Source organism: Chlamydotis macqueenii, chromosome 8 (assembly GCF_036417535.1).
Source record: "Chlamydotis macqueenii isolate bChlMac1 chromosome 8, bChlMac1.mat, whole genome shotgun sequence".
Taxonomy (NCBI): domain Eukaryota; kingdom Metazoa; phylum Chordata; class Aves; order Otidiformes; family Otididae; genus Chlamydotis; species Chlamydotis macqueenii.
The window spans coordinates 25,244,732-25,272,213 of record NC_141563.1 but is presented as its reverse complement, the minus strand read 5'-3'; the positions used below and the strand labels follow the sequence as shown (position 1 = coordinate 25,272,213).

General features: G+C 37.8%; 1 protein-coding gene across 2 annotated transcripts; it reads left to right on the top strand.

Annotated features, from left to right (window-relative positions):
* Nucleotides 1-119: 119 nt before the first annotated feature.
* DNAJB4 (DnaJ heat shock protein family (Hsp40) member B4) lies at nucleotides 120-27,482 on the top strand. Of its 2 annotated transcripts, none has more exons than XM_086753196.1 (4): nucleotides 120-202; nucleotides 19,906-20,191; nucleotides 22,987-23,561; nucleotides 25,262-27,482. In XM_086753196.1, the coding sequence occupies exons 2-4, from the start codon at nucleotides 19,981-19,983 to the stop codon at nucleotides 25,493-25,495; spliced, it is 1,020 nt and encodes a 339-aa protein (XP_086609322.1). In that variant the 5' UTR covers nucleotides 120-202; nucleotides 19,906-19,980; the 3' UTR covers nucleotides 25,496-27,482. The 2 variants fall into 2 exon arrangements, with proteins under 2 accessions (XP_086609322.1, XP_086609320.1); XM_086753194.1 differs by having other exon boundaries at nucleotides 160-309.

Genomic DNA, 27,482 nt, shown 5'->3' with positions numbered 1-27,482 from the left:
TTCGCCCGCCGCCGCTCGCCCGCCCCTCCCACCCGAACCGCGGGGCCGTGGAGCGGGGGGGCAGCGAGCTCGCGATGTTTCCATGGCAGCGCGAGCCCTTAGAGGACCCGCTGATAGGGCTGGTAGCGTCACGTGGTGTGCCAGGAGGCGGGGAGCAGCGCAGCGCTGCAGGGGCTGCGGGCGAGTGCCGGGCAGATCTCGCGTGGATTGGTTTCGAGCCGTAGGTGCGCGGGTGGGAGCAGAGGCTGGGGCGTGGAGGCTGCCTGGAGCAAGGTTGGCCCGGGGGGCGTCTGAGGCGGCGTCAGTTGGGTGAGTGCATGAGGGAAGCAATGGAAGGGGGCCCGAGGGCGAGCGGCAGCGCTGCGGCTTGGCCGCCTGCCCGCCTTGGACTGTGCCTGGGGAGACGTTTGGGGCTCTGGTGGCTTCTGTTCCTTCCCGAGCGGTTCCCGGGCTGGCTGAGGGCCGGGCGGTGGGGGTGGCAGCGGTGCTGTCCGGGGCCCTGAGCGGAGGGGGGGAGCTGGGCCTTTTTCCCGCCTTAGCGCCCTGCGGAGGGGCTCCTGGCAACGCTGTGCCGCGGTGTGCGGCCGCCGGGCGCTGTTGGTGTGCCCGCCGTGTGACGCGGGACAGCCAGGGGAAACAGTACGAGCTCTGTTTCGCGGGGAGAAACCCCGGTGAGGAGCGGTGCCGGCGTTACGGTAGCTGGGGAGGCGAGGGGCGCCTTTTCGGGCTGGTTCCCGAGCCCCGCGGAGGGGCAGAGCCCAGAGGGCCGGGGCGGTGAGGTGGGGCGCCGGCCTGTCCGCTTTGCCGCGTCCCGCTGGGCGCGGCCCCTCCCTTGGTTTGGGCGGCTTTTCCGCCGCTCCACCGCCCCGCGGGACGGGGTAGGCTTTTTCCTTTCGCCTTTCACGGAGCTTCACTTGCCGCCTTCTGCAGCGTCCGAGATTCTTATTTCTTAGTTGAAAATGGTCATTGCTATTGCGCAGTTTTTACAATTGGGGGGATTTTTTTCTTAGCTGCGCAAGCACAAGCTTTAATGAAAAACTGGAGCTGTTAATGCTTTAATGCCCTGTTTGGTCCTGTGACCCGGTGGGGATACTGTCATGCTGAGTATGGATGACGGTGTTGCAAAGGCCTCACATCTAGATAAGGTCATAGAATATCTACTTAGCTATCATAGGAGTAGCGACTATATGATACTGAAGGTGAACTAAGCTGTACAACTGCTTTCTGTACTGTTCTGAGGGGATTGCTTTGCAATTTAAAAAAAATTCTTTATATGCATTGAGCTGTAGCTTCTTCACGGCCTCCTGGGTTACATAAATGCCATGTTTTTTTTTTTTTTAACATGCACTTTGAAAACCGAAGTGTAGGAGGTCTCTTCCAGACTAAATGACTCTGTTTCTTTCTTGTCAGTACTTTTAATTAAGGAACTTTTGTTTTGGACTTTGCCTAGTTTTGGGCTGTGTGCAGGGAGGGCACAACTCTGTTGAAGTCGTATAAGAAAATGCCTCTTGCTGTCTACTCCTTTGGCTAGCCTTGTTCCATGCTGCCTTAAGAAGTTCCTGGTTTCTCACTGGTCCTTTCATTTGTGGCTGTTCATAAATGAGATCATTTTAGTAGACCTTAAGACACAGTGCTGCTGCTGAGGTCAGATTGTCCTGCATCTCCAGTCCAGATAACTCTACCAAAGGAAGCTGAAAACGTGCTAGATTTTTTTTCCTTCTATAAAACTTTTGAAGTAGTATAGCTCAGAAGGGTTTTAAGATTAATATATTCCACAAAATTAAAATTCACACATGCTTCTAGGCAGATTAGTGTATTATAATTAAAGCTAGGTGAAACTTGCTGCTGAGATAATTATTTGGAAAAAGCCTGTTCAGAAGAATTAGTATATACTTTCCATTAACGTAGGTGTGTTAACTGGGGGAGAGGGAAAAGCAAAAATAGGTTTGGAAAGTAAGACCTTCCATTTTTATGCTTGACTTTTTGCTATTTCTAAACAATGATTTGACCTTGAGTTGTTTTTTCATTTACTTTGTTACTGAGAATTTGGTTATGTATACCAGCTGTGCTATGCAAATAAGTAAGTTGAGCAATAGTAGTTGTCTGTGAGGCATTGAAGCTAATAGTGGCTACTGGCTATGTCTTTTATGGCTCCTTGCTTATTAGATGATGTGGAGCGTCTATGTACTTTGCTTCTTGTTGTTATGAAATTGGATAATGATTCTGTGCTAAGTTGTGTGAGACAAGCCAGTAGCTGTGTAACACTCATGATGTTTTTAATCAGTTATAGTGCTTTGGGCTAAGGAAAACACTTGTCTGGTACTGTAAGTGTTCTAGTTGCATTAATAAACAACTAATGATGAGTGAATGTTAGTTTTATAATTTTTATCAACTTTTTACTGTTGTTTGAGCTGATGCCTGATTGGAAAGATGATATTTAGTGTATGTATGATTCCTCAATCTTCCAAATTCTTGAAGTCACTGTATTTCTTAGGCCTTTCAGATAGTTAGAACATGAAATTTAGCAAATTACAGAGGGATAAGTTTGTAAATATTATATATTGTAACAATATTATGCCCTTATTTTCACCATTCCTAAATTGATCTAATGACCTTTATCAACAGTTAAAGAGTTGTTTCTATCTCTGTTTCCCATGATGGCACTTAAAACCTATCCGCTAGAAACCCACGTGTCTTAAGCACTTTATCTCCATTTCCCTTCCCTTTTATTAAATGACATTTTTGTTGAGAAAATTATCCTTATGGGATTAATTTCTTATGCTTAATCTCTTAATGGAGTGGCGTGAGGATGTAACCCTTTAACAGTGCTAACTGCAATGTGCTTGCAGATGCTTTGTTGACTTTTTATAGCAGCATATGCCAGATTATTCTGCCTTCTCACTTGGCAAAAATTACTCATTGCCTGTTTCCTCAAACCTGCTTTCTAAGAAATGAAATGTAGTAGATTGGTAGGCAAATACTTGTGCTGTGCTTCTAAAGCAAGAAAACTTTTGCTGTGTAAAATAAGCCTCAGTTCTACAGTAACTCATTCTTGCTAAAGGATGTGTAGTAGAGAAATCTTCTACCACTTAATCTTTCAGCATTCTAATAATTAGATAGTAGACAATATAAGTAGCAGAATATGGAGTTTTAAAATATCTTTGTGTTTCTTTTGGAGGTTGAAGGAAGATGTCTCCCTTAACTAAACTTATTAGATAATGACATCTGTCATGGTTTTCAGGTCCTAGTCTGATGATTACTGAAAACAACAGCTAGAACGTTCTGGTAGATGTAATTACTGAGAAACAGCTAGTTCAAATTAAAACTGACAAAAGTCTTCTGACTTACGTATAGTGTGGATTGTCACAGACTCAAGTAATGGAGAGTTCGGGGGCAGGGGGGAGCATAAACCACACTTCTCTGTGGATATTTTTTTTTGTTTTTTTTTTTTGTTTTAATCAATTTGTGTGTATGAAGGAATCCTTACTTCTACCAAAAGGTACTCAGGGTATTTCCAGATTGGCTAGTTCAGTTGTTGCAAAAGCATGAATGTAAAGTGCGGAACTGACCCAAATCCTCTGCATAAGCTAAGACGCTTCAGTGCATGTTTGCACTGAGTTCTATTCTGTTGTTGGGTTCTTTGGCATTTTTTTCCACTTTAACAGTTGACTTCAACTTTGATCTGTGGTGACCAGACCAAAGGGTAAGGCAGTCCTGAAAGAAGTTATTTGCTAGTGCAGGTAAGGAGACCTCTCACTGGGTCATAAACTGAAGACTTAATATTTCTTACAAAGTTGGCTCTGCAAATCTCTGGGTACTGTGTTTTGTTTAGCTTTGCCTCAGTGCACTAAACACTGATTACAGTCTCTAACTATCAGAGAAGGATCACCATTGTGATAGCTTTATGTCTGCCTGCTATGCTTTCTGCAAGTCATTGCTAGTGTGGGGAAATTTGCAATTGGTTTCTGATGATTTCATAACTTTGGGAGATTTAGATCAACTAACTCAGATCCTAACTGTCTGCTGGTGCTCCTGCACTGACAGTGTCCAGGATCTGCAACATTATCAGTACAAAACTCCCTCAAGCAACTACTGAGAGAAGATTCAGCATGTGCTCTGTACCCTAAGAACTGTTGATCTGTCTTGAGCTTTCATATTTTACTACACATGCACCAAAGTAGTAATGACAAATTTCAGATCCACAATTTGGATCTGAAATAGAATGCATTGGTGGAAAATGGTAATATTAAAGCGTAACTTAAACCGTCTACACAATCTATACAATGCTCATAACTAAGCTCTCTTTTGAGAGGGTTGAAGGTCAAATGAAACCATTTTTAGAACCGAAATAGTAAGATTACTGTGTAGAATTCACCTACCCAGGAGGATCCAAGTGATGGCCAGCTGTGTCTTCCTAGGCAGCAGACGTTCCTGTTGTGCTTCATTCCAGACAAATGCAGAGGCATGGATTACTACTGAGGAATTGGAGAGGGTGTGAAAAAGTACTTGTGGGAGAAGATGGGAGTGTTGAAGAGGAAGGACAACCTGGTCTGCAGCAGTTGCTGTCGCGTTTTTCTTTGCTCAGTGATGATAACACAGCTTTCTTCTTGGCTTCTGGGGGAAGGGCAGGAGTGAATTTGCTCCTGAGCTGATAGCTGCTCCCCTGTGTACCAGCTTTTATATAGTAAGTTTCAAAAGACCCAAAATTTTCGGAGTTTTTGGTTTACATATAGTCCTGCTGCTTTTCTTGCGAAAAATGTTTTACTATACTAAGTATTTGAAGAAAAGCTGTGTAAATATTGTAGATTCTGTAGAGCACTTGTCTTGCACATTTTACTCCTGTGAATCTTATTTCATATGTATTTGATTTAAAGCTAGAAGTGGGTTGAAGCTTCTGAAAGGAAATCTTAAAAGGGAAGAAGGGGTCTTTGCCCCAAGATTTCTGTTGAGGTCTACCAGCAAATTTGATTCTGGGCTTGGGGACAGTTGAGCAGTAAAAGATCAACATGACCTAGCTTCTGAAATTTTGACAGAAGGCTACCAAATTGCATTAGGCCATCATTGCATTAGATGTGTCACAAGTACAAAAGGACAAATCAGAGAATATGCACTTCTTCCTTAAATACAACTGAAATATGCAGTGGAACAGTGGATCACCGTATAGAATGAACGTAGTGCAAAAAGGCAGCTGGATAATATTAGTCAGCATGATAATGTGGTCATCTCTCTTCAGTATCCTGCTTGTTCAAGGGGGTTGGATGTTTTTCTGTGGATGTCATGGGAAGGAAAGTTTGAAGAGCCTAGAGAATTTGTTTGCTGTTAGCATCTTCAACACTCCTCCCAGATGCGGGGGCGGGGGGGGGGGGGGCAGGGGGGAGAAAAGGTGTGAAAGGCCTTGTTAGAAATAAATTGGTTGATGGAGCTATGCATGGAAGTTGTATATGAATAGGGATTAAGAAGGGCCGAGATGGGGACTGAGGGAATTTGAAAGGGAGAACAAATAATGGTTGCAGTAGTAGCTGTAGGGAATAAAATTGGATAGTGTATTGCTCTATCAGCAGAGCACTGAAGAATGTGTGTTCAGGTCCTGTTAATAAGTGTGTAAATACGTATTTTCTTGAATTAAGGCAGTAATGTTAGGAATTCTCATCTCAAAGTGGGAGAAGCTCAAGTACTTTAAAGGCATTGGTGTACTTCCCTATTACATAGGCCTGATCCCTAGTAGTAGTATTTCTGATAATGTTTAATTACAGCTGACATCTTTATTTGTTAATTTGTGAGTCAGAGCACCTTATTTTTAATATTTCACAGAGTCAATTAAAAAAAAAAACAGCACAGAAAGGTAAATCTCTTCTGAGAGTGAGGAAGGAAAAATGGAAGAGATGCTTTAGAAGCTCTGAATGACTAATCCCTTCAGTCCATAAAACCGTGATTATGACAAGCTTATCCAAACTGAAAATCCTCTTAAACTTTATTGTAAGGGTTACATGCTTGTTTGGGAAAAGTAAATATTTGCATTCCAATTTGTGAGTGTGTAAGGACATTTTTTTCTTTAATAAATCCATATCCAGTCGCATCTTAGAGAAAGCTGTAATTCAGTATCTATTGGTTGTTGAAAGTATCTTGTTGTAATCTTCAAATGCCCAGTTGTCCTTCAATAATAACGCTGCATAGAGTTGAAAAGGGGCGAATGTTGCTGGGTTAATCTCAGATATCACTCAAAAAAATCAGTGGTGTGAATGTCATGATATGACTTTGATCTGAAGAGCAAGAAGGCAGGAGGTTCTTTAAGTTTAGCTTAAACAAACAAAAAACCATACACCTGTAAACCTTTTGACTATGGATTGGTATTTTCTGTGGCGAATACAAAGAGGAGATCTTTTACTTCCTTTGTACAGTTTATTGTCCGTTCGGATTATGTCCTGTGAATGAACTGATTCTATGTAATGTGTTCATCAAATAGTCGTGGAAACTATATTTTATTTGCAAGTGTACTCTGATTCATCGCTATTCTTTGACTGCATTTTTTCAGAAGGGATAGGGAAAAGGTTAAAGAGAAAATATGCCACTTTTTACAGTGAAGTCTTTCTAGGTGTTGATAAGTGTGCTAAGTTTGGACTTTTATTATGAGTTTGAAGGAAAATTTTCACAAAACTATAGAATTTCTGTAGCCTGTTAGTAGAATCGATGCTGAAATTTGGTATCACTTTAAAACATTATTGCGTTAGAACACATAGACATTTTTCTGCTTAATTGTTTCTCTTTCCATGTTGTACCTTCTTCACCTAGCACCATTTAATCTACAGGAATAAAGTCATTTAAGAGATGAACTGCAACATAGGTCTATCAAACTCCCCCTTCCATCTTCTTTTCCCAAAACTCTTCTAGATTGACTAAGGTGGGGGGTGGAAATCAGCTAAGAAACCCGATTTGAACTGTGGGATATGGTTGAAACATTTGAAAAAGTAATGAGCAAGTGTTTTGACTTCTGTTACAGTAGATACTGGTAGATACAACTAGGGCTGCCTCTATTTGTCTTCTGTGGGTGAACTGAAGTACATTCTCACTGTTTCAATTTAAATTGAGTTTAGATATGCTGGCAGATGCTCTCAGGTTAAACAGAGTTGTTCTAACATCTTATCAAATACCTCTCTTTATATGACAGTTCAGTGTGTGTGTTCTCAGCCTTGCATGTAAAACTAGCTGTGTGAATCGGAGCAGCTGGGTGGGATTTTGACGAGTGCACTCTGGAAAAAGCATCTAGTGTGACCATCTCCTTTTGCTTATATAAGAACAGTGTGATCACATGTCCACAGCAAAAATGTGTGCAGTTCCTTATTTGGTAACCCATTAATAACCTTCATCTTGTTTGAGTATAACAGCAATTAAAAACAATACTATGTAGCTGAGTCACTTTTCCAAGTGGATTTATTTGTTTTGCAGTTCCTCTCTTCATCAAGACTGAGAAAATAGTTTATTTTCTACTGGAAACTATTAATTTCTGTCGCTATTACAGGGAAAAAATAACCAAGTAGAGTGGATAGGGGTTGTGCAGGCATCTTCCACCTACCCTTCTCCCTTCCCGCTTACATGTGACCCGTAACTATGATCAATGTCATGTAAACTGTTTTTTTTTTTTAATCTCAGCTGTTCTATTTACTGATAGCTTTTTAACTATGCCAGGAAAAAAATCTAATACTTTTGCAAGAATAAAAAATGACTTGCAGACATGACTTTTGTCTGTTTCTTAATTATGGAACATGACTGAAGTAGTGGGACAACTCTAGATGAGCCTATCAGTCTTCGGTATAAAGCTGTAGAGTATCTTCAGTGTTAGGAAAATATTTCTATAATGTGTTATGTTCCACTAAGAAATGTTCCAAACTGGTTTTGAGGCTGTTTGTTTTTTTGGGTGTTTTGGTTGGGTTTTTTTTGTTTTGTTTTGTTTGTTTTTTTTTTTTTTTTTCCCAAAATAGGATGAATCCAAATCCTTAAGTGATAGGCTGAGAACCATTGGAAAGAAAGACTTCAAGTTCAGATCAGGTCATGTCTGAGTCATGCTACTGTCTTTATTCTACAGGTGCCCTGAATTCTCTGCTGCTGCAGCTTTGCTGAGACAACAGGTTGTTAATTATATTCTTTGGTGGGAGAAACCCCTAGGATTCCTTTTCTGTGAATGAAGGAATTGCTACCATAATTAAACACCAGTAAATTGTTATAGGTGAACGATACTCTTCCTTTTCTACAGGTGAACGGCTAAAAGAGATGTTGCATGCTGCTTCTATTGAAACAGATATTGAATGAAACAGTCTGCCCATTCTAATGTTTTCTGGGTGACAAAGTAGTTTTGATAACTAACTTTATGTGGGATATTGAAATAAATGTATTAAAATGCCTTTAAAAAATTATTTTTCTGTTCCAATTTCTTGAAGGAAAGTCAGCAAGGGGTTGGTTTTGTTGGTGTTTTTTTGTTGTTTTTTTTTCTTTTTTTTTTTTTTTTTTTTTAACAGCAGTCTTTTTCCATTGTCCTTTTCCTGTTAATCAGTACATAACACTACTGTTAGCTCACAGAAGTTCTCCTATACAAGGATTCATTTAGTGGGAGAACTGGTAGGGAGCCAATCACAGTTCCCAGGGTCTGAGCTGGCTGGCTTTGTGTCCAGTCTCAGCTAGCCCGGAGCAAATGGTCTTTTGGTTTGTGCCAGCTGGCCCTGATCCGTAGGGTGGAGAATGCTGGACTGCAAAGGGAGTAGCATATGAGCTGGCTATTCTGTCTCTATACTTGTAGGGAAATTGCTGCTGCTTCTGTGCTACAGGAGTGGGGCTGAATCTATCAAGTATTTATGTCAAATTAAGCCTCATTTTTATTGAAAACAGGAATATGAGAGACATCTTTACAAGTGTAACTAAATACCTGGTTTTAAAAAGTCTGTTTGTTGTAAGCAACATCTCTTTTTATTTCACTTAGATTGAAAACAATACAGATATGTTTAATATTCATTGCCTGTTTTCCGAGGTTTGTGTAATAAACACGGGTACAGGCAGGAAAATGAGGGTAGAGGTCTACACCTTTTTTTTTTTTTTTTTTTGTATGTGTGAATTGTCTGAGAGCTTATAGGCAACTCCTACTTTGTTTCGTAGGAACAGATGGAGAGGTGGCAGAAGAGGAAGAGGAGCAGCATGTTTGCAAGTGGTACCTTGGATTGTAATTTCAAGTCAGTTTTAAGTAACATGCCTCTAGTAGTGTATGTACATTAAAAACAAAACAAAAAAAAAACCCACAAAAAAACCTCACAAAACCAAGAAAAAACCCCAAACAAAAAAAACCCAATAACAAAACACCAACTCCGTCCCCCAAACCCAAACAAAAAAGCCCCTGCCAGATCTCTCTAGCAGTACTTATAAATGGGCTCAATGTTTTTTTAAAACATATACAAAATAATACTCCACTTACATGACAAGGAAGCGTGCTAGAATAAAGAGTACCCAGACACCTTTCTGCTGATACCTTAGTTGGAGCGGACCTGTAGTGCTTGGCTGAACCTATGCATTTGGGCAGCGTTTGTCTGTCACTGAGGTTGATTACATGGTGCCAATGCTCGCATTTTAAGCTTCTGTGTTAGAAAGGTTCATTCTTTAGAACATGGAAATAGCTGAATTGCATTATATTGAGATTTTAATGAATCTAATGAGGGTGCTCATCTAGACAATGCTGAACTGGTTGTCTGTTAAGTGGTCTGTTTAGCCCAGTAATTTGCATTCAAAAGTAGATGCTTCAGGAAAAGATGGAATAAAGCAAACTCTTGGTCCTCTTTTCTACCTTCCTAGCTTCAAAATACTTACAGCTCAGGGAATTTCTTCTCTTGCTTCTCTGTCGAGAAACTTGCAGTGGATCTCTTCTATGATATTTTTTCAGTGTCCCACTGAAACAATAGTTTGAGATTCCAGTGTCCTTTGTCAGGGAATTTATAAAACTTCTTAATTTTATTACTGAAATTGGCTTCCGCTGGTTTCACGTAGTAGCTCTGGTTTAGATGGGAGTAAACCGCTAACAGTTCATGTCTCCTTCTCCTGTCTCCATCATTTGTAGACCTTGTAGACCTCTGACTTCTTTCGGTCTTTACAGACTGAAGAACTAAAGCCTCCTCAGTTGTATCTTGTGTGAAAGCATTTTCAGATATTTGATAATCTTTTATGGTTCTTATCTGAACATTTAAAAAAATGCTGTGCTTGGTTTTGGGAAGTTGAGAGAACGGAACTGCACAGTGTTGTGCTGTAGATTTACTGCTGGTCCTGTGCTGTTCATATGATCCTATAGTAATGTTTTCTCTTTTGTTCTCTCTTCCTTTCCTAGTAACTCCTAATGCGTAATTTCTTTTTTTTTTTTCCCGACTACTGAGCAACCTTGTATTCTTTTTGACACTAATTGGAATTAATCAGTACTTCTTTTAACTTCTCTAAGCAATTTCTGTTTTGTTATGTAGTACACTATTCATGCTGAGAAAAGTGTAACGTGGAAGCCTGTGGTGTTTGTATAGAGTGTATGTTTAACCAATAAAATACTCCTCTGTGGCAATATTGAAAACATATTCAGCATTTGAGAATCTGAAAGACTTGTATTACATCAGTATGTTGTTTCTGAAAACAATTACCAGAAAAGTTATAGAATTTAAATGTTAATACAGTCAATTTAAAAGCAACTGGTGTTGGAGGGAAACAGTGAACAATTACTAGGCCTTACACTGTTCAGCATATTGAACATCTTTACTTGTTATATAAGCAACATGGGAAGGTTGGTGGCATGGGGCAAACCTGACTGGTACGATGTGATGAGTGTGACTAAGTCTGACTCATCATTTGCATATGGGCTGTTTCAGGACAGAATTCCTTGAGTCTTGGATAAATTCCTGAGTGATACCAGTCAGAGATAAAAGTAGTTGGGACAAAATCCAGGCTTATTATATGGAAAATTAAAAGGAAAAACTTTGACTACTCTATTTTTCTGCTTTCTTTGCCCCAAACTGGTAACTTAATAGTAAAATGTGCAGAACTTGTCAAAAGAGAACCTTTTCTTACAGGAAACAGAACTCAGCTTCCTTATGAATTTGATTTTTTTTTTTTTTTTTTGTAACAACAGTGAGAAGATACCTGTTCTTACCCACATGGTATGCTCTTCTGTGTAGATATTTACAAAAGTAAATATGGCAACAATGTCCTTAACTACCTGAGCTTTGTAATAGTGACTTTGGTAAATAGGTGTAGTCAGTAATGTGAAGGAACCTGTTAAATACTTTGCATTATTGGCGTTTTTCCTGGTTGACCAATCAATTTGTTTTAAAGAAGAGGCCTTTTGCAGAAGTTTATGTGGTGGGAGTTGAAATGGTCACTGAATCTAAGTAAGGAATTCGAAAGCACTTCTGGAATCTGTATTATTTCGGAAGAGGGAAGCCTTAATCATAGAATCATGGAATGGTTAGAGTTGGAAGGGACCATCAGAGGTCATCTAGTCCAACCCCCAATCTGTAGATAAAAATACTGTATGTGTGCCGTTTTGTGTGACCATACTTTGGATATTTTATTTTGTTTTTTTGAAGTGCAGTCTAGTACTTGACTGAAGTAGTTAATCACACTATTTTGAAGTAAGGGGGAGTTAATTCTGTTTTCATCAATGCAATACATAATAGCTGAGTCTCAAGAACTTTATTTACTTGCCAGAAGATGCTCATTCCCTTCAGCGGTGGAAAGTTAAATTCAAAAAAATTCTTCCAAGTGTATTTTTGTTCTTCAGCTATAGCAGAGATAGCAATTTAGTGGACAGGAATCAGGTATGAGAAAGCAATTTTTTGTTAATGACATATAAATTGCTATGTTGTGATGAAGGATCAGTGTGCGTGTGTGACTAGTGTTTTAGTCATGTTTTTGAAGGTAGTTGTAACCATGTTTAATATAAAATCTACTTGATGTGTAGATCAGTTCATTTTCTGTTTCTTTTTCTAGTATTGTATGTACTTCTATGTAGGTCATAATGTATATATAGTGGGAATAATAATCTTCTGCAGAGAACCTACCTCTAGAACTTAATAGTAAGTTTTAATGTGAAAATATGTACATTTTCAGTTGCACATAGCAACAGACCCTTTGGTCTGTCGTTACAAATGTAACAAGAAAAATAAAACTAACCTTTTAAAAAAATTGCTAACAGCACCTGCTGTCTTGTTGTGTAGGTTTCCAAATAAAACTGAAGGCTGCATGAATTACAGGCTTAAAAACTCATTTTGAAAGTTCAGAAGTGCTCTACATGATAGCAGTATGTGTTTTGAGATTTAACATTTGAACTTGAGCTGTAAATTCATGTCAATTCTGGAATACATATTTAAAGTAAGCTTTCCTCAAGAAGACCTTAAAAACATGTCCTTTGGCTTGTTGGCAGGAACATAGCTTCATGTATATTTCAATAATATTATAAACATTATTTTGAAGCAGATACTGCCAATATAAAGCAGAAAATATTTTTGTTGGTGCTAGGGCTGATACAACTTAAATATAATGAGTTTAATGTCTTGGATAACTTTGTATCCTTGAGCCAAAAATAGTCAGACCAGATCTTTCCGGACAATACTGCCGACTTAAATATAGAAAGCATAGTAGGTACGTGTTCTATGAAGTACTGTTTCACAGTGACTTAGATGTATCTCTTAATGGAAGCCAGATATTTTTGTAAAGCATGACTATACCTATACCACTACATTTTTTTCCTCTTTAATCTGTGAGGAAATGAAAAGTCAACAAGTCGTCTTAATGTAAGGTTAAATTGTCAATGAATTGCATTAAATGGCACTGTTTACAAGTGTCTCTGGAAAGACATTATGATGTGTGTAGTACATAAACTAGTAAATACTTCAGAGTGCATTTCAATTTGAGTATTTTACAAGTAGAGTGTCTCAAAGACACCATGTATGCAGTATGAAAATATAAAATAAGTGTGCCTAGTTACTCAGGTATGCTGTTTAACAAAGTTAATGTCACTGTCTATTTTAACTGTATAATTATTTTTTTCAAATTTTTTTTTTATGTGGTATTTCACTTTCTTGTATGACTATTTATTTAGATACAAAATCAGCCCCAGAATCCTTCTGTACAATGAACTTTTTACTTCCATCACAATAGCAGCATGTTTCTGCAAAGAACTGAAGTAAAAAATTGATAAATTTGTGTAATTACTTGTTTATGAAGTGCATGACTAAATGAAACTTTTCTTTTAGGGCCACTGACAGATAAGAAAGAATTGTTACACTGTACAGGTTTCACTTTGCATTTTCTGTTAGATATATAAAAAGAATCTCAACTATTTCTTGCTTCTGTTATAAACTCTAGAAGATATTTCTGTATATGAGACCAGCTACTGGGTATTTGTGTAGTGAAACTCTGTTTAATGAATTCGTGACTGGGGTTTGCGTGTACAAAGTCTTATTCACAGTCAAAAAGTATAAACGTATCTCAGTCAACAGCTACATACAGTTAAAGGTGGTGGGGAGAAACATCAATGTCAACATTTTTTTCTCTGGGAAAATAATGGATGATGTTATAGGAAATTTTACTATTGTATATGATGTACTTCAAACCGTTGTAGAAAAATGTCAATTTATTCCATTCATTAATGTGGCTTTGCAAATATAATGATACTTAATTGTGAAAGAGCTTTTTCTGGGGAGGGATTTGGCTCCTCTGCCTTGACATTTACGTGCACATGTATATTTATAGTTGTGATCTGTCTGGAATTTGCCTTTGTGGTTTTGTTTGCTCTTTAACTTGTTCTGTGATCTAGTCGTGTCGTCTTCAGTTTTGTTTCTGAGGCTCAATAGGTGAGGAATGCAGAAGAAATGGCTTAATTTATAGGAAATATTGAGCATTTTTATTCAACTTCAGAACTTCAAGGAATAATGACACTTCTCCTCAGAAGCTTTTGCTTAAAATAACCTTATACTAGTGCTAATTTATAATTAGTATAGAATTTGAGCACAGTGTAACTATTCTTGTGAATGTTTCTTTGGCTATATCTTTATTTCAGTTGTTGTTCTGAAGGCTTCTTTAAAAAAAGCAGTTAATTCACAGTTAATTTTGTCAGTGCTACTATTCTAAGACCTGGAATTGGTGTGACCTTGCTCCCACTGTTGTGACAAACTTACGATGTTTAGCACTTGTCCATATGTATATGAGTTAAACTGTATTTCTTCAGAGAGAGTAATGGGAAAAACACTTCAAAGCAAGAATTATTTCACTGAAATAGTAACTCAAGTGGAATGCTGAATATGAGTAGTCAAACTCAGTCTCAGAAGTGAAGGTGAACTATTGAAGGAACAATTTTCAGTGTCCTAGTATGTATTTCATAAACATTTTTAGATTTAAAAAGTAAGTTTTGTATTGCAAAAGTGAATGTCACTTTCTTGCTTTTGATCAAAGCAGACAGAAAATCCTGTGTAGATAAGAGGGAGCTTACATTAGGCAAGTTGTGTATGGTTTCAAAATTTTATTCAGTCTTACTGCGAACTAAAAAAATATTTTAATAAATTGTCTATTTTGCTTTTTAGTAATTTGTTACAGTTGAAGACACACCTATTTTTTTTTTTGCCCAGACAACTTTAAAAAGCTTGACCTGAATTTTCAATTTTATGTATTTGTTTTTAATTTGGATTGTACCAAGTAACACTGATAAAAGGAAGTGCTGAACAAGCACTGCTAGCTTTTCAGTACATAATAAGAGCACCTTAAAGTAGCTTATAAGGGCAGGCAGACATGGCTGAGACTGCCTAGTTTGGCAGAAAATTGGTTTACAGAGTTGACGATAAGCATAAGCTTCATAAATAGCGTTTGAGTCCAGGGTGATAATAAAAACTTTTCTCTGTATGCCTGAAATGGAATGCAGCGGTTGTATTTGAAGACTCTGTAAACAAAGAACTGATCATATAGATGGTTGACTGGTTCATAATGTGGTGTATCAGTCAGAAATGTTCGTGTGGTAGAATAAGAAAGAAAGGTAGCTAATTGGTGGGTTTTTTAGATATTATGTTTTTGGGGTGGCATCACGGGCAAGTGTATTACTAGATTTGCATGTCTCAGAAGTTGTATAGCATTTATGCAGGAGTATTCTTAATCAAAGTCTTAGATGGTGACCTTACTAATTTTATAGATACATAGTTTAGTGGCTTGCTTCTGGGAGGCTTGAGAGGATGCGCTACTACTGGCTTGTCACAGCTGAAGCCAGCCTTGGCTACATAGGATCTATCAGGTTGTGTGCTATTAATGCTCCCTAAACAAATTAAATCACAGCAACCACCCCTCCTTTAGGTAAAAGGTAAATGTCCAAATAGAGGGTGAGCACGCATCCCAGTATGCTGCAGTTGGAACTGCGTGTGAGCAGATGTGTGAGGAGTGCAGGTGGGTCATGGTACTTGGATGCAAGGCGTCAGACTCTGAAATAGGAGGTGACAGAAATGCAAGGAGTCTGGGAAATGGGCTTATGGACAAAACGCCCTGTGATGTTTCTAAATTCTACTATGAAAGAGGAAGACCTCAGTGTAGAAACGCAGAAACTTTGTAAAGAACAAAATAATCCCATAAATGAGTTCCTCTGTCACACACTAGATAATGACTTTATCTGTTTTTGTAGGGGACACTTATTCAGACATTTAAACAAAAAATAACAATCTTATTCAAACATATTGGAAGCAGAATCTTTTCAGTCTAGAAGAGTTTTTAAAATACTTCCACTTCTAGGTATATACGGTAATGGGGAAGACAGAACTGTAGCAGTAAAGCTAAATATGTAGGGGTTTTTTTTGAAGCTGTTTTGTTTTCTGTGTATCTGTACTTACTGAAGGGACTGCAATGCCAGGAGTCCTTGTTGTGGAGAGTGCGTGAAGAATTTTCCTTTTTCTTCTGTTAATAACTGAAGAGGAATGTGGGATAAAATAACAAAATGAACAATGAAGAATTGCAAAGATCAGATATTCAGAGTTCTGAAAATCTAGCAGCTGTGACTTATTTATCTGCCTTTGAAATTACTCTTAATACTAAAAGATTGGAAGATGTAAAAACTTAGCACAGTTACCAGATGGATTTGGCTGTCTGAAGAAGTGCTGGTGTGGTCGGTTGTACTCAAATGATTGTCAGCGTAATCACTCGATGTTCATCTTCTGCATGCTAGTCTTTTAATAATAAAGTTTGCACTAATTGAAAGAGAATAATACCTCTCAATCTATTACAAATTATTTAAAGAATTTGATAACCATGTGAGAGGAACTGCAACCTACTTGTGTTTCCAGAAGATCTCTGTTTATATGATAAAAAGAAAGTCTTAGCAGAGGGAGCATGCTTTTTGCAAGGAAGTGCTCCCCTTATCCCATTAACTTTTAGAAGAGATGAGATTCCTGACTCTGAATTCATTCTGACATATCATGCAGGGCAGTAAGTAGAAGTAATGTGGTCATTGCTGTACATCTTGCTCAGAACCTTAAGTAATTTCATTTTTAGGGAATAACTTTCCTAATTAGGCTATAACTTGGCATTTACGCCAGAATAGCATGTTCCCCTCTGTAGAGAGAGAGAGAGGATGCCTGAACACTTAGTCACTGTGATTGTCAGCAAAAAGTCCCAGTGTAACTTTCGTTGTTACCAGAATTTGTTCTGTAAGTTTTGACATTTGAGGGGAAGAAAGTTTTGATTTAAGAAGAAATTGTTACTATTGGGTCATTTAGTGAAATCTGGAAAATTAATTACTATGTTTTACAAAACAAGGCGGGGAAGGAGGAGAGTGCTAAGCCTTGCTAAGTGCAGCTCCTTATTTTATTACTTAGAAAGAGAGATAAGTATTTAATATAATACCCTCAAAGGATAAATTGTCTTATACCTTGTTTGTTAAACTAGTGTATACACCCTCTACCATTTTGATTGACTAGAGTTTGAAAAATGTAATGAAAACTACAGTCCTGAACCTAGTCTGAGCTATTGCTGTTCTGACAGTTCTATTCTGTGACAACACAGTGACGCAAATATCATGGGGTCCTTCTTGGACGCTCACTGATGGGAATGCTTCAAGTGATGTAAGTTACCACCCCACCAGAGGTTGCTCAAACCATACCGTGAGAGCACAGCTGAGTATAACAACTCCTTGTACTGCTAGTTTTGCAAGAGAATTTGAGGATGCTCTAAATCTTACTCTGTCAATAGGGATGAAGTTTGTTTGGTGTTGTGGTTCAGAGTATTGTAACTGCTGGGTATGAATAGTGATTTGTCATATTTGCAACCATTTCTTGAGTGTAGTAAGCTGCCCACTAAAACATGGGTAAGTAAACTGCCTTCTTAGGGAGTGCTATTATATCTTACATGTAATCAAATGAAGTCCTGTTTTAATTCAAGCTATTGTACCTGCTGCTTTCAGAACTCTATAGTGGGGAAAAAAGCTGAATTTCAGATATGAGTCTATAATAATTTATCTGAAATACGGTAAATTAACAGAAGTAGCACTTTTTAAAGAAAGATGAAAAGGGTGATTGGTAAAAGACTAGCTTTATTCCATGTGGAGCTCAGCAACTTCTTTCTTCAGCTGTAAAGATAATTGATTCTGTAACCTTGTGGCTCCCAGTGTTCCAAAAATGCAAGTAAGTCCTCAGAGGTTTAGTGGCAAGGGGAGCCGATTCCTTATTTCAGTAGCCTTTGGCCTCAGTTACATTTGAAACAGTAGTTACAGATGTGCAAAGCTTTTTGCTTTCTCAAATAATTGTGGTAAAATCTCATCCGTATTCTGTCTTCATCTTTTCCACCCCTGTTTCAAGGGGAATGTTTATTAAAAATAAAAACCATTAAGCAAATCTTGGATACACTGAGGATTGCAGAAATTGGAAAAGAATAGAAACGATGCAAAGAATAGGGGGATGACATGTTTGTTTGGTTTTTTTTAAACAAACAACAACAACATGCGAGTGACGGAGGAACATATGACAAACGACTCAATATGAGTAATAAGCATAGTTCCATTTATTAGTCCCGGATGCGCATATTTATATTGCTAAGATAAAATATGCCTACTAGTCATTGTGTGATTGGCTTAAGCTCTAATGGTTACATTTGCATATCCCTCCTACTTGCAGTTAGTTAACCTGGAAAGTCCTGTACTTTTCATGTTTTCACTTTCTCAAAGTTGTTTGCAATCTTCTTCAAGGTTGCTTCGTTTACTTTCTCACAGGAAGCTTCATTATTTTCTCACAGGCGGCCTCATTTTCTCACAGGTGGCTTCAGTACTTTCTTACAGGCGGCTTCATTACTTTCTCACAAGCGGCTTCAGTGATGTCCTTGAGGCCTACTGCTCACAAACATAACAATTCCATTCGGTCTGGATTGTTCACTAAGTGTCCCTGATACTCCAGGTATCCAACAACAACAAACAGCAAAAAAAAAACCTAATAAAAACCCCAACAAAAAAAAAAAAAAACCCTGAAATATTTTTCTATTGCTCTGTGGGTGAGGAGACTTTTTCTTTCTCTTCTGATCAGACCGCTTTTAAGTTTGAGGGGGTTCTGGAAAACGACTTCAAATATAATGCTCCCTGAATCAGAAGATCAGTGTTCTCCACTTGAGTTTGATGGTCCCTTGACTGCTATATAGTGCTTTGCTTGAACTTTTTTTATCAATTTAAGGCAGGCAGTTGACCCTAATTGTCTTCATACAGGTAACTTCATAACTGAGCCTAGAGATGTCTTCATACAGGTAGCTTCTAGATATGATCAAAACTGGTGTATTTTAATACTGTTGTTCCAGAGAGGAGTTACTTTTCAAGCTATGCTAATCAGTCTTGACGTTTATTATCATACTGACAAGTAGGGATAATTTCTTGACATATAGCTATTAACTGAGATCCAAAATAAATCTTGCAGGCTGCAACTTCATACCATTCCCTCTGCAGAACATGGGAAGTACTTCCGTAGTAAAAATTGCACTATGTATGGTAAAATAAATAGGAACCACGTATTTTCTGTTACTAACATCTCATCAAATGAAAACGATTTGCTTGGTATATTGCCATACTTGTATAATAATCTTGATATTGCCTCTTGTGTAGGAGGAGGCTGAGACGGCAGGTAACAGTTATAGTCTGCTTTAGTTGAGTGACTTGAGTTGTGGTAAACTGACTGATATTTTTTGCTCAGATTTGATTTCTTACTGCTTAATAGTATACGGCTGCAGTCAGCCATGGTTGAGAGTGGCTTAATTCTATTTTTAAAGAAATTAAGTGATGCTTTCTGAAGCTTTGCGGATAACTTGGGTGTAAAATACTTCATAGTCTTTGCTGGAAAGGGTACAAATCTATGTTGATGTATTTGGAAAACAATTATATGTACAGCTGTCCCTATAGAAACTGAAGTAAAATGCTGTAATTGCTTTATATAGACTACTGTGTTTCTGTTGGGGCAGTTACGTTTTTTAGAGCTAACTGGATTCAGCCTTTGTGGTAAAAGGCACCGTATCACAATATTAAACCTTTAAACTTTCTAGTTGCTAGGGAGGAAATAGAAGTTCAGCATTTTCCCTGTGTGTGTGTGCTCGTGCGCATGCGTGCGTGCGTGAGAGAGAGTGCAAGCTGTGCGGACTGTTCAGCTGGGGCAGTCGGGGAAGTGACGTCCTGTTATTTGTCGTTCTAGAAAGAGCGGAGACACGTACTGTAGATGGGAGGACTCTAAAGAGGACTGTGTCTTGTCCAGTGTGTATAATTATTTATAAAAGAGCAATGAGGGAAGGAATGGAATACAGAGAAGCTGTCTAGTGTTTCTTTAATGTTCTGGAGAGTTTGTTCATTTGTAACAGTTCTGTTTGTTTCAATTCCAAATTTGATTTTTATTTTTCCTTCTCTAGCATCTCTACGTTGCTAAGACACTGGACGCTGTTGTCTTTATAGCAAGGAAAATCTGAATTTCTCCAACACTCAGGATGGGAAAAGATTACTATTCTATCCTGGGAATTGAAAAAGGGGCTTCTGACGAAGATATCAAAAAGGCTTACAGAAAACAAGCACTTAAATGGCATCCAGATAAGAACAAATCTCCCCACGCAGAGGAAAAATTCAAAGAGATTGCAGAAGCTTATGAAGTGCTGAGTGATCCCAAAAAGAGAGACATTTATGATCAGTTTGGGGAAGAAGGTATGTATGTCTCTGTTACACTCTGATCAGTCGCTTTCATTATGTTGAATGAAGAAAATAAATATAGATTATGCATGAAAACATGATAGTAGTTGATTTCTAGGCAATGCTTGAAAGTTTGACTCATCAGCTCTTTTAATGTGAAATGTATTGCAGAGTTTTAATGCTGATCTAGTTTTGATTTCTTATTTTAATGTGTTTTTATGGGATTTTTTTTAAAGTCCCGAATACTTCACAGGCAAAAAGTTACTGAATTGTAATGTTTGTACACATAAGTAGCTTTCTGGGTTCTCTTACTGTTGTCTTTGCTTGCCATAGCACTTCTTGAGCTGCAGTTGAAAAGGAATTTATTCTTTTCTTAAGTTTTTGCTAAAGGGCAGCTAACTGCTTGATGTAGGCAAGGCAGTGCTTCTGAGCAGAAGCCCAGGTGTCCAGTCCATAGTTGTCCTTGGCTTCTTGCCTGGAGAGGAAAGAATTTGGCTGATGTCATTAAATACCAGAACAATTTTTTAGCTTTAATTGTAAACAGTGATAACATGCCAAGAGAATGAGGCCTCAGAAATGTCATATTTATCCTAAAATGGTTATCTGGACAGGATTACTTTTTTTTTTTTTTTTTTTTTTTTGGACCAATGTGACTCAGTCTCATGATTGAGCAACAGAGGAAGTCTTTAGTGTAACTCCCCTTTAATGTATGGTATCAGAAATTCCACATTAAATAATTACTTCCATTGTGACAAGTAGATCCACTCACTCATTGCCATTCAGTCAGGGACATGATTTTCCTAATATAAAGGGGGACATTTTAATAGCAGTACTTTCGGGAAGACCTTCAGCTTCTACAGAGGATGCAGTGTTTTTGGTCTTTTGTTCCATTGCATGTATTCAAAGCTTTAGTGCTGTTACTGAAACGTTCTAGGAAAAAAGCATTTATGTAGATACCAGAGGCCTTTGTTGCCTCTTGGATCTTTTGGCTTCTTGCACTTCCTTCTCCTCACCTTCTCACCCCTGCCTCATTTCTCTGTGTCATTATAAACCTGTTTAGAGTGTGGATTCATTTGAGTTTTAGATTTCTGTGCAGCAGCTCATCATAACTACTTTCCCAAAATACCATTTTAGTCACTCTTACCAAAGAGCTTGAAGTAAAGCATATAAAGCAATACGGCCTTTGGCATCCTGGTATTGCATATGTGAAGACAGAGGTTCCACATGTAGATTTCTGTTTACTTGGGGCATAATATTAACCCAAAGTATGAATTTTTAGAATGATGAATCATGAAATACCTCCTGGTATCTCAGTTGCTCTCTAAGCTCTTCCGTTGCGTCTGACAGCATAACTAGTAGTTGTGAGGAAAATGCAGAGGGTGGGGTGGGAGGAAGGAGCACCTCAGTGCTTTTACAGCCGGGAACTTTATGTGCCTTCAGTAACTTTTGGCTAGCTCTTCCAGGGCGACATTAACAATGTGACAGAAGGGTGTACTACTGCATGTTAAGTGCTTTTAACATATGATCTAGTATTGAGATGGGGAAGGCATTGTTATCCTGGTGTCTTACTTGGTTACTGTTGATAATCAGTATTAAGCTTATGCATAGAAGGTCTAAAACACTGAGAAAAAAAAGAAAACCAAACAAAACAACTAAAAAGCCATCTTTCAAATAAAGGGAATACATGCTTCATGTTTTTGTGGCTATGGAAGTAGAATAGCAGCTGTAGTGCTAAGCTGCTGTAAGACTGAAAAAAAAAATAAAATTAATTAACCAAACCTTGTAAGTTTAGAAATAATAGTCTCTCTTAAGAAGACTTTCAGTCTTTCATCTTAAAGCTTTTAGAAGATATCCTGAAACAGTCAGTGCAGGAGAGCACTAACTATTATGAGAAAATAACTTAGAGATCACCTATTGGGAAAGAGGTGTTTAAGAAAATTGATTGTGGCTGGGTTTGGAATGAGAAAGCAGGAAGTACAAGGGACTGCCCAGTGAGAGTTGTAAGGAAAATCTTATCAGGAAGAAATGAGCTCTAGATCTTTCCTTGTGGAATATGAAAGAGAAGGAACAAAGCTATTCTGGAACATTCTGGGTTTTTTTGCATAGAGATGATGACAAGTATATACAATATTTTTGTACCCAAATAGGTCTTAGGAACTTCCAAGATGGTTTTATTTGTGACTGCATTGAAAAGAGTTCCCAGGTTTCTTACCCACTTTATATCATAGGAACATAAGTTTTATAATAAGTTTGGGATTCTAAACTCAATATTGAGGAAGTATATGGCTGCTTGACTATTGGTGTGTTACTTTTTACTCAAACTGAATTGCAGGAAAACAAAGGTAAAGCTAATTAACACTGAGTTAAAGCTGAGCTATGGAGATTATGGAAAGTGTTGCATTTGATAATGCATAATTTGCCCCAGAAGTGATCTTGACAAGACATGTAACTCCTAACAGACTTTACAGAACAAAAAAAGATCAAGTCAAGCAGACCTGTCTTCTGTTTTAAGATGCTAATTCTTTGAATTACTGGCTTCGGTCACATGAAATGAAATTGGGAGGGATAAAGTACTTATTCTTCTCAAGTAGAAGTCATTCTAGAACTTCAGAAACTTTGTTGCTGTTCAAGCTGTTGAATGACTAGTTGATACTGCTTAGTCTGATCGTGAGTCCTCATTGAAAAGGAGACCTGTCACTCTACTGCAGAGACCTTTTGACTCATAAGTTCTAATATCATTACACTCTACAATAGGAAAGCTTATACTAATATTTGATTTGTCTTTAACTTTGCTTATTTGTCTTCTGTAGGTCTGAAAGGAGGAGCTGGAGGACCTGATGGACAGGGTGGTACCTTTCGGTACTCCTTCCATGGTGACCCACATGCTACATTTGCAGCCTTCTTTGGTGGCACAAATCCTTTTGAGATCTTCTTTGGAAGGAGGATGCCTGGTGGCAGAGACACTGAAGACATGGAGGTGGATGGTGATCCATTTGGATCCTTCACTAGTTTTAGTATGAATGGTTTTCCAAGGGAAAGGAATACAGTTGGCAGCCAGTTACGTCGTAAACAAGATCCCCCTGTAATCCATGAACTTAAAGTGTCATTGGAAGAGATCTATCATGGCTGCACAAAACGGATGAGGATTTCACGTAAAAGGCTTAACCCAGATGGTAGAAGTGTCCGAACAGAGGACAAAATTCTTACTATTGAGATAAAAAGAGGATGGAAAGAAGGCACCAAAATCACTTTTCCCAAAGAAGGTGATGAAACACCCAACACAATTCCAGCTGATATTGTCTTTATCATTAAGGATAAACCTCACTCTCACTTCAAGAGAGATGGATCAAATATTATCTATCCTGTTAAGATCAGCTTAAGGGAGGTAAGTTAAGAGCAACTTGATCTGGTTGACGATGTCCCTGCTCCTTGCAGGGGGGTTGGACTAGATGACCTTTAAAGGTCCCTTCCAACCCAAACGATTCTATGATTCTGTGATTCTATTTTGGTCTAACTCTAAATGTTTAAACCTGTTACGATATGATATGATGACTACATTGCACAAGATGTAGGACATCAGTGAAGTTGGTTTTTGGATTTTTTTTTTTTTAAGTAGTTTCAGTCTTGTAAAGTCAACATGTAGTTGCAGAGCAGAGTTATTTATAGCGGAAGCAATAGGTGTTTTGATTAAAATGGGCTATTATTTCAAGCTGTTTCCTATAGAGGTGGAAGAGAGAGTGGAAGCGTAAGACTAAAGGTTGATACATCTTAAATCTTCACCTTTCTATCTAAATACATATCAGGCTGAAGTAACAAACAAAATTAAGAGATACATCCAATACAGTATGCTTTTTACTGCTGTGATATGATTGCTATTTCTGTAGGACAGAGTAGAAATGTCTTAAATATTTTCACTGTCCACAAATTTTGTCTGCATTTTTATGTTTAAGTTACTTCAGTGTGATTGCAAAGTACATAGAGATTGATTTCATGAGCATAAATTATTGTGAACAGGTGTTCTAGGAGCTATATATAACAACAAAAACGTTATAGCTTTTAAAAAATTTTGTTCCAAGTCAAAACACATCGGCTTTCAAAAGGAAAAATCAGAAAGACAACCGAGCAGAGTTCTTAAGTGTCTGAAGCCTTGACATGGTGATCATTTAAAAGATTATGTAGCTGAGTGTGTGATATGTTTTTTTTTTTTTCTTCTTAATTAACATTAGGTAGAGAAATAAGCTCTTGCTTGCGTTATAAAGCTTTTTGTGTACATTATGTGCTGCCTTCTTAAAGAATTTCTAACTAAAAATACATCTGAAGTGAGGTGAAGCCTCTCAAATAGGGGGAGGGAGGAAAGACAATATTTAATGTTCATGTGGGTAATATAGTTCCTTCATAGACAAAAGCCTGTTTAGACTCATTGCATTGTTATGTAAATTGGACATTATCAGTATAGTCTAAGTGTTTTGAATCGAGTGAAGTTGGAGGACTCCATGTTATTATCAGAGATCCTAGTAATGAAAACAAACTCTTGGATAAAGCAGGAGAAAGTTTGTGATATTTTAATTTTGGTGCTCTGAAATAGTTGTTTGCTTTTCTTTGAGCATCACAAATGCTTATGTAAGACAGCTGTGAAATTTGATATGCCTCTGCTCATAGACACCGAAGTGTTCTGCAATTTGATGTAATACAGGTTGATAGCATATTAGAGTAAACCCCTGTGCAGTGTAAACACACAAAAAAGGAACAGCACTCTAAATTTCCAATGGAAACTGAGAAATTGGACATCTCTAGAGTAGTATGACTGAAGAGTTAATTCTGTACTCAAACACCTTATAATCTGATAACATCTTTAAGGATATTTAAGCTCACTTACCCTCCAGCGGCCATTTTGTGGTACTCGATGACAAATTGAAGCCTTCCCTTTTCAAGAGAGGAACACTAAATTTGAATTTTGATATCTCAGTAGTGCACAGAGGAAATACTGCTTAGAATACTAGTCTTTTCTAAATAATCCAAATTCACTTACAGGTACAAGTAAAGTTCTGACCAGTTTCTTTTTCTCATGATACAATCTTTCTTTAGGCTTTGTGTGGCAGCTCTATCAATGTGCCAACGATAGAAGGAAGAACCATACCCATGACGGTAAATGAAGTTGTAAAGCCTGGGATGAGAAGAAGAATTATAGGATATGGTTTGCCGTTTCCCAAAAATCCTGACCAGCGTGGAGACTTAATTATAGAGTTTGAAGTAATATTCCCAGATAACATTTCTCCAGCATCAAAAGAAGTACTTAGGCGAAATCTTCCAGTTTCATAAAATTAAGACTGTGTTTGTCAGCTGTTTAAATAGGACACTGGAAATGCAGAAGACTGGCAAGTCTGTGCTTTAAAAGTGCAATCTGTAACAACTATGGAATATTTGTTTTTTTTGTTTTGTGGGATGGGGGGGAAATACTGTAATGCTGCATGAGAAGAAAAGGGTTAAGTACAAGTCATACAGGTGACTTCTGCAGTAACATTTGCAGGGAAAACCACTCATTTTATTTTACATCTTCCTAATCAGAAAAGTTTATTCGTTATTTTGCCGAATATAAAATGTAGTTGGTTTTTACAAAGTCAGCGCATATTTCTGATACAGTACTTGAGCCTCCAAGTACTTTATTTCTTATATCCCTATCCTATCTCTAACAGTACCCATTTTTATTGAAATTGGAGATAGTAGTAGAAATACACAAATGTATAAATATTTTAAAGAGCAAATCTTGAAAGATACCATTTTAGTATGTTGCCTTCCACTGCGCAAAGTATAGACGGGGAAAGTTGGCTTGAACTCTTGAACCACCTCCCAGTGGAATTAAAGCATTTTCTTTATTGCCCCAGAACGTGTGAGGACTGCATTGTGACCTTTGGCTTGGCACTTTGCACCAAACAGTGCTATGGGCCATGTTCTGCAAATGAGGCTTAGTCCAAAGATGGGTGGTACTGATGTGACAGCTTGAATCCCTAGGGAGTAGGTCTATGTTTGAGTGGAAAGATGCAGAAAGAACACTAAAAGCATTTGACTAGTGCACGTATTTAAAGATCAGACTGATCTGAAGTATTCCTTATTTTCAAAGGCTGAACTTTACTCCCATGAAGAAGAAGAAAAAGCCCAAGTCCTAGCTAAAGGAAAGCTTGCTTAAGACACAAAGTGGGATAGAGATTGCCCGAAAACTTTCATATGCTTGAATTGAGTATTTTTTTGAACACAAATATGAGTTACTTGTCTTTAGCGTTAAAAGATGCATAGGGAAGTGGAGAGCCCTCTGTAATAGTCTAGTTTTATAATATAGTAAATAGGGCTGGTTCCCTGGGTTGCGGCATGATATTAGTGGAAGAAATGCCCTGCAGGCGTGCTTTATTACTTGAGTTTAAAACCATAATACAGTGCTTTAACAACACTTTCAAAGTTTTTTGGGTTGGTTTTTTTCTTTTCCTTCGTAAGAAAATATGTAAGATTTGCTATCAGCCTTTCGCCTGTGGAAATTTAGTAGTTACCTGCTCTGTTAGGTAGCTTAAGAAATAGCAGTGTTATCTTCATATATGTGATTTTCTGCGGAAAGTAAATCTTATTGAAGTTGGGATTTAATTTACAATAACTCTTTAAAGAGCACAAGAAGAATCCCATTTCTGTTACTCAAAGAAATAGAACCTCTGTGCGATACTGTTCAAGTCAATTTTTCAGTTGCAGATCTCTTCATACATTGTCAGTTAATTTTAGTCCTAAATCTATGAGGAACTGAACAATTGCTGGAGCAGTATCACAAAGGGAAAAATTTGCTGCTTAGTGCTTATGCGTATTGTTAACACTATATATTGTTTGTTTAAAAAATTCCCATTTCAATATGTTCCGTATTGCATTTCTTATGTGGTTTTTAAGTAAAAAGTGTAAAGTTGGTTTTTAACTTTCTCTTATCTTTTGTTATGATGGCAGATGCTATAAGCTACATGACTTTAAAAGCATATCATCCTAAAATATGTGTTTGTCAGTTTAAAAGCTAATGGAATTTAGCATTTTGTAATCCAGGATCTTGTAACCATAGTTCAACTTGTAAAAACAAACAAACAAAAGAAAAACAACAAAAAAAAAATTACAGCAACTAGGATTATTTTTTGTAACCATCTTCAGGTAAGAGGCATAGTGTTAAATTGAGGAATTGCAGTATCTTGTGTATTTAGAGGTGTATATATATAGATGTATAGCAGACTAAACTTTTCCAACTGTTTTCATGCTCAAAATACAGAACTATAGGACTGGTATGAAA